The 14,478-nt window shown below is 46.5% G+C and overlaps 1 protein-coding gene across 2 annotated transcripts in view; it reads left to right on the top strand.

Moving 5' to 3' along the window:
• Nucleotides 1–299: 299 nt before the first annotated feature.
• LOC8036079 overlaps nucleotides 300–14,478 on the top strand; it is a 73,364-nt gene continuing 59,185 nt past the window's right edge. Inside the window, exons 1-2 of one of the 2 annotated variants that reach the window (XM_040208381.3) lie at nucleotides 300–866; nucleotides 2,843–3,363. In XM_040208381.3, the coding sequence (XP_040064315.1) occupies nucleotides 575–866; nucleotides 2,843–3,363 (813 nt within the window). In that variant the 5' untranslated portion in view covers nucleotides 300–574. Of the gene's footprint in view, nucleotides 867–1,178; nucleotides 1,731–2,842; nucleotides 3,364–14,478 lie in introns of those variants that run through there. The other variant, XM_040208382.3, reaches the window with a different exon arrangement.

The raw sequence follows: 14,478 nt of genomic DNA, 5'->3' as shown, positions 1-14,478 counted from the left end.
GGTATGCATTTTTAGCGCACGTTATGCAAATGCAAATAGCGGTTCCTTACTTTGCCCTACAAACCCACTCGTTTTCCCCGAAAGAACATTGACAGATTCTTCCAATCTCCGTACGCCTTATGTCTGACGACAGCTCGGGCAGCTCTGTACGAGCGCTGATCATATATTTTCTACGTCATTAATAGTCATTACATAATCTATCGAAGCAACAAGCCGAACGTTGACAACTGAGTGCTTCAAACACAACACAAAACGTTCTAGTTTGGTAGAAAGTTGACAACTACAACGTCCACAGCATTTCTCAGCATTTCACATCAAAACTAGCGCCCTCTGAGATAAACAACGCGAAAAACACACGCACCCTGCAGCGCGTGCGCAGACGTGTTTACGACGGCCGACGTAGCCACTTTCAAGAAAAATCATTCGGCATGATACGGCCGCACCGATTGGCCGCCTACGCGGCGAGACAGACCACGTGACCCGAGAAACGTGAGGATCGTCCAATGGTACGCGTCCGAGCTAAACCCGTTCCTATTCTTTCCTACCATGAACACTTCGTAGAGGCAAACGCAAAATGGCTTCGAGCGTCAACAATGTCATCGAAGATCGCGTAAAACGTTGTAAAAACGGGACCTGTGTCAAACGAAACTCGCGCACCGACAACGCCAGCGACGCCCTCGCTACCAAGGGGAGCCATCTGAAGAAGCGTGAGCAACACAGCTGCCGCAATTTCCCCGGACTGCCGCCGCCGAGCAGAGCGTTTCGGTCCAGCCTCGACTCGGAAACGTCGCCTTCTGAGGACGGCGATGTGATTGAGACCGCCGCCGCACCAACCGTCGACGACTGTGATATGGAAAGCAGGCAGGGTGAGTTTACCCCCGTCTCGCGCACGTTTTACGGGCAGGAATGGCGAACGACGAACAACCCCCTTCGAAGGAGAAAATAAAAACATACAACCCAAAAGGATCCGTCCGAGAGCGGAGCCCAGTTTCTGTTTTTTTATTTCTTTTATTTTTTCTCTCTCCGTTTTACACGCTCCTCGATGTGTACCTTTCTAACCCTACAAGTGAGAAATAACTGGTTCGGACTCGGTTACGTGGTTTCCGCGAATTGCGTCGTTTTCACCACGTTGTTACATCTCGACGCTCGATCTCGAAGAATAACGGATAAGAGATTGAATTTTTTTTACGCGGACCCGTAAGGAGGTCCTGTGCTTTGGTGGTGGCGTCCGCTCGGGTCGCGTTGCGATTTCCCCTTTTTATTTTCTTTCTTGTGGATGTTTGTTTTCCGAGTCGCCAGCTCGTGTGTAGGGTGCGGTGCTTTGTGTGCTCCCGTACTGCGCCCCACATTACCGGAGAGCGATCAGCAGACGTGGTGAAGTGGGGTTCCTTCAGTATGACGCCGCGGAAGCTCCAGCCATCAGGCCGCGATGTGTTTTACGTTATTTTTAGCAAGCGCAGTTTTGTTCCTCTGGGGAAACTCGTCGACTTCTTCCTGATTGACTGGTCGACAACCCTCGCCGTATTTTAGACAGGTCGCACGTAGTACGGAGGCAGATAAACAACGCAACGATGAAGAAAAGCAACAACAAAATATTTTTCTTCGCTGAAATTACGAGTTGGATCTCGCGATCAGTCGTACCCATCTTCAAAACGTAGCGGGCTAAAGTGGCGCGGGACACGCGCCTAAAATGATACAGGAACTTCCTCGTGATCGTTCGTCAAAATATCGTAAGTGTAAAACATTGTGGGCGCTTTTTTGATGCGTCTGCTCTTTGCCCTCGTATTCCCGCGTTCAGGTAATGTGCATTACCTGGTGTTATGGTGTGACCACAGCAAAGCGATAATTGAATTTATCCTATGTATCTGCCCATTTAAAGACTTAGAGGACATCTGTGTATTAATGGGAAGGAAAAGCAAAAACGTGATTCTGATAGAATAGTTAGGTGGTTTTTATGATTACGCGGTGATAGGGGACACTTGCCACTTGGTTTTCTGTGAAGGGAGATCAACAATCGTGTGTCCCAACCGTGGCAGTTTGTTGCCTGTGGTCGAAGTCGCATAGCAAAGCTAATGTGAAGTTACTGTTGCATGCTGTGCCGGAACCATATGTAGTCAGCATAATCAGTATAAAAAAAAGTTTCCATACCCCAGCCCCCCCCCCCCCCCCCCCCCCCCCAAAAAAAAAATAAATATTGATAACAGTTTAACTATGGTTGGTTTTACTTTATCTGTGAGTGAAGCAAAAGCTACAAGCACAAACAGGTTTTATATTTTGAATGTTGCAATGATGCTTGAATTGCACCATTTCTTCTGCTTGGCAGGGACACTGACAGGCCATAGGCTGCTCTTGTAGCTTCTGCTATGCTTACACTTACAGTGAAATTAAGTTTAATCATTCTTGGCAAAAAATCGGCCTATGCAAAGCGCAAGTTCGTCTGCTTCTGGCGCAGGAGTTGCAATAGTGTCAGAACGCCAAACTCTTATTGGTTGAAAAAAAAATGCTGGGTAGACCTTAAGGCATCTAGCATTGTGGTCTACCCACTAACCTTTCAATAAAAGCCAACTGGAGCTCGGCGTAGTTCTGACGTCACAGCAGCTCCTGCGCAAGAAGCAGACGACTTGCTCTCCACATAGAGTTGAATCGGAGTCCCTCACTCTGTCTGTTTCTACTGTCTTGTAGAAACTTAAAGTTTTAGGACAGTTATTCAATCCTAGGAAACACTCAACAGAGACAAGATCTCACCAAAGCTCCTTCGTGACTACTATAGATATGGAACAGGAAACACTGTTGCCCATTGGTGCAAGTGTAGAGTAACTAGAGGTCTTCTTTTTTGCTGCAGCAACAGAAACAATGAAGCAACCTGTGCCCTCCGTCGATCCCCTGGCATCGGCGCTGCCCCACGGTGCCAAGGTGGACGCCCTGCTTGCCGTGGAGGACTCCGCAAAGCCCCTCCTGAACCTGAAGAACGGCGACGTGCGACTGAACGGTGTAATGCCGCAGGCAGAGGTGGTGGTGAACTGCGTCGCGCCTTCTTCTCCCGCCAAGGAGGTCAGGCAGGCGGACAAGCAGACGGATGCCAAAAAGATGGCATTGAAATCCACGCCCGTTAAGGCAGCTTCCAAGTCGGACTCCAAGTCCGACTCTAAGTCGGATTTCTCAAAGGCCGCCAGCAAGCCGGACAGAGCGGACAAGGTCTCTGCTGGGGTGGAAATTCCCAGCTCCAACTGCAGGGATGGTGAGAAGAAGCACAGGAGTCACAAGAGCGACTCCCAGGCCTCCAAGTCGGGTCCAAAGGAGAAGACGAAGCACTCGGAACCGCCGGACAAAAAGCAGAAGCTGGGCAATGACTCTGGGACCAAGGTGAGTTCCCTTATCATTTGCTTGGATTGTTTCATATCATCCTATTGGAGACAAGTGTGTCTGCTGCTCTCGCTCATGACATGTTTATGTGAACCTGGAGTCAATGGCCAGCCCGTCTAGACTATTGGGGGGGGCATTATTCCGATACGAGGACTTATTTCACTTCTCTGTTTTGTTTTGGCTCATCTACATCGGGTAATTTCGAGCCGAAAATATTTAGGTAATTACACGAGCCGATGTGATGAAAATATGAAAGGGGAGTGCTTTGTCATTGCCTGTGAGCATAGGTACCTATACAATTTTATATGTCTCATTAGTGTGTTCTTAGCTGGCCCTGGTGAAGTAAGTCCAAGTGTTTCACATTTCTATCACATGCCCGCAATTTCGTCATTTGTGAACTGATTTTGTCGATTCAATCGTCAGTCGATTTGTCAGATCAAACTACATCCGATGATCCAAAAAGAATTTTAAAAATGTTCTAAAAACTTTTTTTTTTTGTGTTGAACAAAATTTTGATGCTAATGAGATGTGTGAAAGCATTTGGCTGTGTTTAAAGGGGTACTCGCACAAGGGAGAAATCCCCCCTTTGCTCCCCAGGATACACATCACATGGTAACGGCGTCGCGCTTTCGCTCGGGCTGCAGAAACTTTCCCCGCCTTGGCGTGGGATCTCTTTGCAATTGGCGGTATTTTGTTTGCATGTCTGGCAACTCTACGGATTTCGCTCAAGGAGATGCCGGCAGTGGAATTGTGTTTGCCTAATTCGTGGCTTGCGATGTTGCTCGTATTGTCCGAGGCAACGTTAGCGCATCTGAGAACGTTGGTCCGAGGCACCCCAAGGAGTCCTCGGTATTCATCAATTCCGTCCTCAAGCTGCCCCTGACACAATTCTAGGTTCCGCGTCCTTTGTGTTGCATCCACCCGTGCGAGAATCATCTTTCTTTTAGCAGAAAGTAGTTTCTCGTCTTCTGCATCTACCAGCGCTGCTGCCATAACCGCATGTCGCCGTTTCGCGTCCACCTGCATTTTTCTACTTTCGTCGGGAGTGCGACCACTAAAGGCGTGTGATAACACTGACATCCCGTTGGCTCCGTGCCGTTTGTGGGAATGCTCGAGTCATGGAGGGAGTCCCGCTGGTCCCGCCGATCACTGCACATCCCTCCCCGCAAAGCATCCCCCCATGTAAATACTACTTAAGATGGGCGAGGCAATTTTGAAATCTCTCGAGCCTCCCCCGCTGAGCAGCGTGATGGGAATGAAACTCGAGGACATCGCAGAGACAAAGTAGTCAAGCCCGAACAAGTGCCTTCGCAGATCATTTTTCGTTGAGCAAAATACTTGGCTGTGCCTTCCTTTTTATGTCTTCTTTCTTCGTGTCCCAGGTAAAGTTACGCTTAAAATCCTTTTGCCACTGAGACACAGCAAACGCTCGCTGGGGGAGTGTGGCTGTGTCTAGAAGGCGGAGCTTCTGCCTCGGAGCAGTACGGCGAGAATCAGATGCTTGTTGGCACGCTGCAAAGACGAAAATATGCACAAGTGTCACCGCAGGGTGGCGCAGCGAGGACAAAGCACTCGCAAGCTTGAATGGCAAATCTTTAATTTTGGGATGCCCAAACTCTCGAGACGTCGTAGATGTTTTCACGTGACATCTGTCTGGACTACATGAGTATAGTCACACATTATTTTCCGTTGCTAAGATGCCATGCCAGTATAATCATATCGGTCTTGTGTTACCCTTAAAGCAAAATCTGGAAGGTTCTTGTCGGGAGCCTCAAACACGCATCCCCTCCTGACCGTATGCAACCTTGCCTGCCTTCTGAATGTCAAGGACAATGTCTTCTGACCAGTCTTTTTAAAAGGCAATACCTGTGCATCTTTGTCTTTCAGAAAACAGTGCAGTTTTCTTTAGTATCACCTAGGAAGACCACATGTCAAATATTACGGCCTAGTTCTGTCTAAATGTTTCTTAAACAGTCCGGCGAGCTTTGCAACTCGTCAAGTTGCCGAAATCAGCTGACTTGAGTAGGCAAATTGAGGCGTAACCAATGGCATGGTTGAGACTATGGCGTGGGCCAAGCCAACATTGAGCTAAACATCATCTCCATTGTCCCCTTTTGCTTGTTTTTCCTTCTCTGGGCAAGCGTAACGGTTGACGTCAGCAACATTTTCTCTCGGTGCTCAGCGGTGTCTACGTGATTGGCGTAACGCGCTTCTTGGGAGCCGTCCGGCCGCCCCGCCATGGTCCTGTCATTACTGCCATCTCCCACATCACAACTGCCGTCGTTGTCTCACCGTTTGTGATTATTGTCTCTCGGAGTTTCGTCCACACTACGGACACTATGTGCGCAGACTTATGTCGCAGTTGTGCATACGTTGTCTGATGTTGTGGACACCAAAACATAGTGAAGAGGGCGGCGCAGACGACATTTGAGCTTCGTACGCGCCCACCCCAATCTCGCCCGTTGTTGCGTAGAGGATCATGTGACGTCTCGTACCACGTGATAGCCATGTTCTTTGCGGCTCGAGGTCAGTGTTGCCGAACAAAGCTGAAGTTCCGGTTCTCATTTCTGATCATGTTTAAAATTAGATTTTAAAATATATATCCCATTTTACCCGAAGCGAATGACGTAGTGTCTTTTACTAGGGCTTTTTAATGCAAAATCGCTTATTAACCCGAAATCTTCGGAAGTGATCGGGGTTGCCCTTTGAGGGGGACGATTGTTTGTTTGACTTGGACGTTTGCAATGTTGTTGCCGCCTTTTATAGTAACTTCATTATGAACTGTTTCTCTCTTTATGGGCCGCTTCCTGCAGATGCAAACGCTTTCTGGTGACCATCACATGACACAAAAAGGAGAGACGCTTTTCAAAAAAAAAAAAATGAAATTGCAAGTTGTAGATCTTAACTGTGCCAGACCGAATAAGCCGGCTGATCTGATGCTGGTAATGTCTCCTGATATCATCGCAATAATCACTAGAAAGAAATGTTTAGGACAAAAGGCGCTTTCTAGAAGACAGTGAGAACTCCCTCACATTTCCAGAGAGCTGAGACACAACAAACAAGAGTTCTTGCTATCACCTTAGTTTGAATGTAACAGTGGTTGTTGCAAAAACATTTATGGTGCAGCTTCGTAATAATCCTGCCGTAAAATTCAGAGCACTTGGAAATGTGTCAAGATCTCTTCAGCTGAAAGTGTTATGTCAAAAGGGCAAGAGTTTCTGCAGGACGCAGGGGCACTTTTCAAGAACACGCTACACATAGCTAGCACTGACATCATTTAGGGTGCCATTGTGGCGGCCTTGCCACTGAGCTTATGCCTTCTCCAGCTTTGACTCATTGAGTCGGTTTTTCTCCGCAAGCAGTATAAATCCTCACCAGCATGATGTGATAACATCACATGCAAGCCTTGTATTGTCTTCCAGGTGACCGTGGAAGTCTCCAGCTCTCTCCCTGCAGTTAAAACCCAGTCAGTGGGTACTTATAATATGGCACAAAACCAACTATGAAAGACTTTAACATCTTTTAGACCCTGAGATGGGGAATAATAAAAAAACGGATGAACGCAACAAAATTTCAAACACAGCTGAAATTTATTGATATGTGCACACCAATAAATAGACTTTCAGACAAATGGAAAAGAGAAAGGGGAAAAAAGAAAGAACTCAAACGCATAAACAAGATGATCAACGAGTTTGCCTTAGACAGCATGAGCCACTCCCCGGCTCCAACACTTTTGGAAGGGGATTCGACCACCCGAACAACAACAACCCCAAGGTCAACACACAAGGCGACCTCCAAACTGCTAAAGCCTAAGCTCCATTTCCTACTTCCAAGCACACGCTTCCCAATTTCCTTTCCCCCTTCCCCCCCCCCCCCCCCCCCCAAGTTTACAAAGCCCCCCTCACACAAGCAAAAACTCTTTCATTCGATTACTGACGATTAAAGACGGCTGGCTCACACAATTCCCCGGCTCACGAATGCACAAAGTCTCCTTGATTAGCCTTCTAAACAATTCTTTTTCGTTACACAGAACGGAAGTTTCATCCCAAAGAGGGGAACAAAAATCACACGAACCAACGTGATTTGCCAACTCACAACTCTGCGCCTTATTCTTTACACTCCTTTTATGTTCCGCAAGACGGTCACTGCAGATTGTGTTATGTTGGTCAGACAGGGCGTTGTTTGAATGAACGTCTTGCGGAACATAAAAGAAGTGTAAAGAATAAGGTGCAGAGTTGTGAGTTGGCAAATCACGTTGGTTCGTGTGATTTTTGTTCCCCTCTTTGGGATGAAACTTGCGTTCTGTGTAATGAAAAAGAATTGTTTAGAAGGCTAATCAAGGAGACTTTGTGCATTCGTGAGCCGGGGAATTGTGTGAGCCAGCCGTCTTTAGTCGTCAGTAATCGGATGAAAGAGTTTTTGCTTGTGTGAGGGGGAGGCTTTGTAAACTTGGGGGGAAGGGTGAAGGGATGCGTGTGCTTGGAAGTAGGAAATGGAGCTTAGGCTTTAGCGCTTTGGAGGTCGCCTTGTCTGTTGACTTTGGGGTTGTAGTTGTTCGGGTGGTCGGATCCCTTCCAAAAGTGTTGGAGCTGGGGAGTGGCTCATGCTGTCTGGGGCGAATTCGTTGATCGTCTTGCTTATGCGTTTGAGTTCTTCTTTTTCTTTTTCCTTTCTCTTTTCCATTTGTCTAAAAGTCTATTTATTGGTGTGTTCATATCAATAAATTTCAGCTGCGTTTGAGATTCTGCTGTGTTTGTCCGTTTTTTTTATCAGTCCCCATCTCAGGGTCTACAGGATGTCGATTAACTACCAGCTCGCCTGCACTCTATCACTGCTTATAAAAGACTACAGCTAGACATTTAGACACAGTGGACCGAGTTTGGTATTCCTGCCATATGTACAGTGCACCTCAGACTTAACGCCGCCACTAGATCGTCCGGTTTATTCACTTGTTGAGCTATTCCTGAACCTAGTGGTCGAATTACTTGGTGAACCTTCGCGTCCCCGATGAGAACCCAACCAGGGGAAGGTATTCTAGCAGCTGCAGCGACCAATTTATCTTTGGGTAGCATGCAATAGATCAATATTTGCGTAACCGGGGTGTAACCGAGTGGCGGCGTTAAGTTTGAGGGGCACTGTACGTGTAGTTTTCTTATACCAGGTACAGGAGGGGCGTACTATCACAAACAAAAAAGCAGTGAGCTATCAATGGGAGCAAGTTGTATGAGTGCCTCAGAAGAATGGAGTGACACGAACAGTCCCGCAGCAGTCGTAGCGACATTTCGTGCTAGGTGCCAGGGTGAAATTCAAACTCATCTGAGCCCTTCATGGCCATTGTGGCCAGTTGTCAATCTGCCTTCTGTGAAAGAACTGAGAATGCTTGCAAAATACTGTTACGTGACCCATCTGGTGTGACCAATAAAGTAGTGCATGTTATTTTATTTTATTATTTTTATTTAGTACATACTACGGACCTCAAGGTCTAAGCAGGGTGGGTGGAAGAATAAATCACGCTGCACAAATAATAATTAAACATGAAAAAAGGAGAAGAAATAAAGAAAACTGCTGCATAGGAACAAACATACAAAATATACATACATTAATACTAGAGTTCAGCGTTTTCGGTTTTTATTTTTTCAAAATTCGGCATACTTTTTTCGGTGTTTATCTAAAAATTTGATTTTCGTTTTTTTCAGTGTATATTACCATATTTTTTCGGTGAGTATGTAATAAACACCAACGGACACCGGATTAGATGATCCTTGTAGCTCTGATATTTGTGATCACTCAAATAACGGCACAAATACATTGAAGAAGAAATGGACTTTTGGCAAATGTGTGCAACTGTAAAAGAAACAAGAAAAAAACACAGACATACAGACAGGTCAGATATAAAGCCTATGCCCAAAAAACATGGAACTTTACCTTCTGTACATCAGGATCACGCAATCTTATTGTACTAAACACATATGTACTTTCCCTGGTTCTCGTTGATCCGCACTCTTTCTTTCCTGTTAATATGACACTGAGCTTCGAGAATAACACTGGACACTGGCAGGCTGAGGAAATTAAACACTGCCTGAGCCCAAATCGGCCAATAACCAAATGTGACCGCCAAAAGAGACACGGTGCGACGTTTTGAAGCACAACATATTTCGTGTACTCACTAAACTCTGGCTGCAGAGCTTGCATTAAGTCAGTCTCCCTTACAACAAGTTTGAAAACACGCTCGTGCATGACGAAGTTATGGGGCATTTCAAACTTCACGTTCCGATCGATGGTGCACACATTGAACCATAACGTCGTGATGGCATCTGTGTATCCCATACATTCGGACACGTTTCGACAGATACTGTCGTTTTACTTTTTCACCACGGCTCTGCGGTACGGCTGGAAGGTCAAAGTGGCTTATTGCAGTTAACATCAAATTTTAGAAAATGGAATCGACATACTTTTATTGGTTTTTATTGATTTAAACCGAAAACGCCGAACCTACAAACTGACCTTTTTCGGTAAAAACCAAATTTACGAAAATGGGTTCGGCATACTTTTATCGGTTTAAAGGGATGGTCCGGTCAAATTTTGTATTTGAGAAAACAATTGAATATCATTGTAATTGCCTCGAGACGGATCGTACGTGCAACATCTGAATTTTATATGCCCCTCTGCGTGAGTAATTGAGTTTATGCTGCTCCAATCGCATTCTAGCGTAAACACTGCTTTCGTTGGCAACATTGAAGCTCTGACGTCACAAAACAGAAAGCGAGCATTTTTGCCTGCCTCAGCGTGCTTCGTTTTTGTTGTTGTGCTCGACTTGTTTCGTAGTTGGGTGAAATTTTTGTTGCGCGGTTGGGTGCCACAACTACCGGGCAGCGCGTGCGAGCCAAGATATGACGTTCCACACTTTTCCGCGAGACGTCCAGTGTTGAGCGAAGTGGATCGTCGCTGTGCGTAGGGACTAGGTTCCTGTCAAGATCGAGATCCCGCTTATGAAGCATTCATCTCACAGAAGAGAGCTACGAGCTGAGCTCTAAGCGAACAGAAGGCTCGTAAGCTGAGGTGTGATGCTGTGCCAATGACATTAAACTATGTTTATCCACTCCTCGCCCAAATCAAATCAATCAATTTGATTATGCAGCGAAACCGAAACCAACAGCTAGACCACCAGAAGTTGTATTTAGCATGTGTGCAGCCAAATTCTGTTTGAACCACATGTGAAAATAAAACGTGGCTACGATTCACCAAGCTCGTACAAGTCGAGTGACGACATGCATTTGAACGATTCGCCGTTTGTCTTCGACTTGCGGACATCGCCTCTGAGGGAACGACCCGCAGCCTCATTACCGATCCAGTGGATCCGCTGACATTTGTCCCCAGATGCCGCTTCGTGTACTTAAGTGCCGCTTCAGAGGCGAAATCTGCATCCTCTGCTTTGCAAGCGTCCCTAGTTCGATCGGTGGCCATTGCAGTTGTGTTGGCTCGAAACGGCATACGTTTGCTCGAAGCTTATGGCTATCTGCGAGTAATTTCCTGGTAAAAGGCGTGACATTTTTTGCACATGCTTAGAATTGATTTAAGTAGGGTACAGCCTAGGAGACTATATAATTCAAAACAAAATACAAGACATCCATCGACCAACGCTTGTTATCCCGACCATCCGACAAACCTTTGTGTTTTGTGACGTCACGCAGCACCTACGGATGTCAGCCATTGACACTGGCGAAATTCGGGGTGCAGTTTCGTTCATAGGCTCATGAAAGGTTTAATTAATAACGGGAGATCATATATCAAAATAAAAATGACGTTTGTCAACATGAAGGCTCCCCTCGACGTAACGAGCACAAGAACTTAAGTACTTCCGGTTTCGACCGGACAATCCCTTTAAACCGAAAACTCCGAACCCTAATTAATACCTACTGTATCACATTCCATTCACATAGTAATAACCATAACACATGTTTTTTTGTTTTCTTTTCTTCAAATAATATGGAAGCTATTCGCGCCTGCAGCGAATTATAGGGGGCGCTCTGGTCAGGCCAGATGGCGGACGAAAGGAGGTTGTTTTCGTTCAGCACACGGGCCACCACAAACTTCTTGTGCTGCAGCGTAAAATCAGTGTTACATATGAAATTAGAGTGAATTTTCGACAGTAGAAACCTTCTTCTACCGTCGGTGCGTAGGAATGGCACGGCAGAAGCATAAAAATGATTACTGGAAACAATGTTTGTTTCTATGCTGCCTATGAGAGTCAAGCAGCGATAGCAGACGACTGAGTTAAAATGACCTCCTCTCTTGAGCTTCTCGGCATTGCCGCTACGCGGCGTCGATTTCACTGGAGTTATCAATACATATAAGAGGGCTACACTCAAACTACAAAGCTGCGAGGTTCACTTGGATAGGAATGATTCTAATGATGATGCGAAATCAGGGGAAGAAAACAACTCCAGGGGCAACAAATTCCATTCGGTTATTGTCCGTGGGAGGTCTGAAAACTTAAATATATTAGTACGCGCGAAATACGGTGTTAAGGAGTAGTGGTGGTGGTGTCCTCTTGATCTGGTTGAGATCTAGAATTGACAAGACGATGAAGGAAATTTAAACGGGCAACTTCACGCCGGAGCTGGAGGGTAGGTATTTTATTTGTCGGCATTAGCAGTGATGGGGATTCTGTGTGTTTGAATTTACCATAACTGAAACAAACCGCACGCCTTTCAACTTTCTCTAGGATGTCCGAATGTTTTTGCGTAAATGGATCCCAACATGAAAGTGACTTCATCTAGGGTGACCACCCTACTGCTAGCGAAATGCGGGACACGCGAGGGGAGGGGGGGGGGGGAGGGGGGGGGGAGAAAGAAATTTATTAACAGATGCACTACAAACCCAGGCTCTGTTAACACATTTATTATGTGCTGTTTGTACATCTGCTAATTGTATTGCAGCAATTAAGCTGAATTAATTTTCACTCCCAGTGATATATTTTTTATGCCAAATGTGTTATTAAATGTGTCGAAGTTGAAAACATAAAAATCAGCTGTAGCAGAACTCAATGCATCAAATGAAAATAAGAAACAGTAAATCTTTTTCGGGTTATTGTTTCCCGTCAACATGGTCCTACACAAATTTTTAACATTATATTCTTTTTCGACCGTTGCGAGTTGCAGGCTTTTTGCCTTGTATGGCTGCCTTCACTAAAACAAAAATGCACAGCGTCCCTTCGCATTGACACAGCGATTTCAAAATAATTACAATATTTTACATTGAAACTTTTGGTGAGAATTTTTCTTAGAATATTTTGCCACCAAGGGGAGAGGAACAACGGAGCATGCACATCGCTTCTCTTGCAAGAGCGACGGTTGCTTCCCGCAATGCTTGGATAGAAAATGGTGTACCATTGCAATTCACACCAAATACCAGCGACCTCTGCTCTTCCCCGTGCACCGTTTGTATTCGGCTGCGCCATGAGTTGCAGGGTGAATTTTACTACAGTATGAAATGCGGGACAATTTGAAGATTTGAGAATTTCTTGCGGGACGCGGGACACGAGCCGTCAATGCGGGATAGTCCAGCGTGTCGCGGGACGGGTGGTCACCCTAACTTCAGTGCATCGACTCCACTCGTTCTTCGAACGAAGCCGACGCGGCAACATTTACATGATTGCGCACCAAGCCCTACACGAAGGTGGTGCCACGCCGTGTCAAAGCTCGAAGTTATGCAGTTCCGGCACCAGCCGCACCACGTTTTCCAGTGCATCGCACGTGGAGGCCTCTCGTTTAGTGAACGTGAAGATTGTGCCCGCTGTCTTCGGTGCTGTGGAGGAAGTACGGAAGAAACATCAAAACCCAAGCGTTTAGGGCTCCTGGCCGGGCCGCCCGGTCACTCTGGACCAGAGGCAACATGTGTGCACACGCTTTGAGGAAGCCTCCGCGCTTCGCCACGCCAGACCTCGCCGATCGCGACCGGACCAACCGGACGCCGAGTCCGAGAGGCTCCTGCGCAGCCAGGAATGGCACCGAGGTAGGAGCTTCTTGTTTTGCACTACCATGCAGTGCTCGGAGCTCTCGGTGTTGTTTGTGCTTGCGCCGAAGCCTTTGGGACCCCTTTGGGAACGCGCAAGTCGTACTTCGCAAGGCTTGGACGGGGGCTGCGCTCACCGAGCAGCTCCGCTATATTCCGCTTACTTATGATGGCAATAAAAGCTCGCGTTTGTTCTCGGGGAAAAATTGCGGGCGACCATACGGGAACGCTCTCCGCGCCGCCGACGAGGTTGGCCGCCGCCATGATCTCAGCTGTTCACTCGCTCCGCAGCGAGCGCCTTCCCATAATCCTCCCCGTTCCAACATGCGATGCGACCCCCATTTACATGGGCTGAATGCGATGCACTTTCTTAAATGCGATGCACTTTCTTTGCGCATTATGCCGTTTACATGACCGCATTGGATGCGACAACTAGATTCGATGAGACTAAGTCGCATTCATGTAAACGCGGCTCTAGACTACGGAACAGTATTCGAGCTTAGGTCGCATGAGGGAAGTGTAGACTAACCATTTAACGTTTGGAGGGAAGGGGGGGAGGGGGGCATTCCCAAGTTTATGTCATACAAGAACGAGCTTAAAGAAGGCTGCCGAGGAAACATTATTCACATGGTCGGAGCTACTCGAGGTTCTATTTATAGTAACATCGATGTATTTAAATTGATTAACTTCAGAAATGACGAAATCATTAATTGAATAGGAAAACACTAGCGGGTTTCTCTTGTTTTGTGGTCCATAGAAAAACTGTTTTTCCCAAATTTAATTTTATATTCCACAGGTCGCACGAGTCCTGTATAGCACTTAAAGGGGAACTCCGGCGATATTTTGAGCAACCCCAACTAACCATATATTCGAAATCGCCGTCCGTTACTCTTTTCGGTATGCTATTTAGTATCGCGAAATTCAGAATAGTTATTGTGAAATCAGCAAATGAAAACGACGCCAAAATGAAGATTCGAATATACCCGCGCTTTTCATTGCCCTGACGTCACGGTTGGGCTGGATTGCGGTTCGAGCGGGCAGTCTAAATATGAACTATGCCGAGCATTTGTATCGTGCTGCTGCGCGGGAGCTGGAGCGACC

The sequence above is a fragment of the Ixodes scapularis genome, unplaced genomic scaffold (genome assembly GCF_016920785.2).
Source record: "Ixodes scapularis isolate PalLabHiFi unplaced genomic scaffold, ASM1692078v2 PGA_scaffold2__306_contigs__length_199485367, whole genome shotgun sequence".
Classification (NCBI taxonomy): Eukaryota; Metazoa; Arthropoda; class Arachnida; order Ixodida; family Ixodidae; genus Ixodes; species Ixodes scapularis.
Note: the sequence above shows the minus strand (reverse complement) of the source record. Positions and strands in the feature narration are given on the sequence as shown.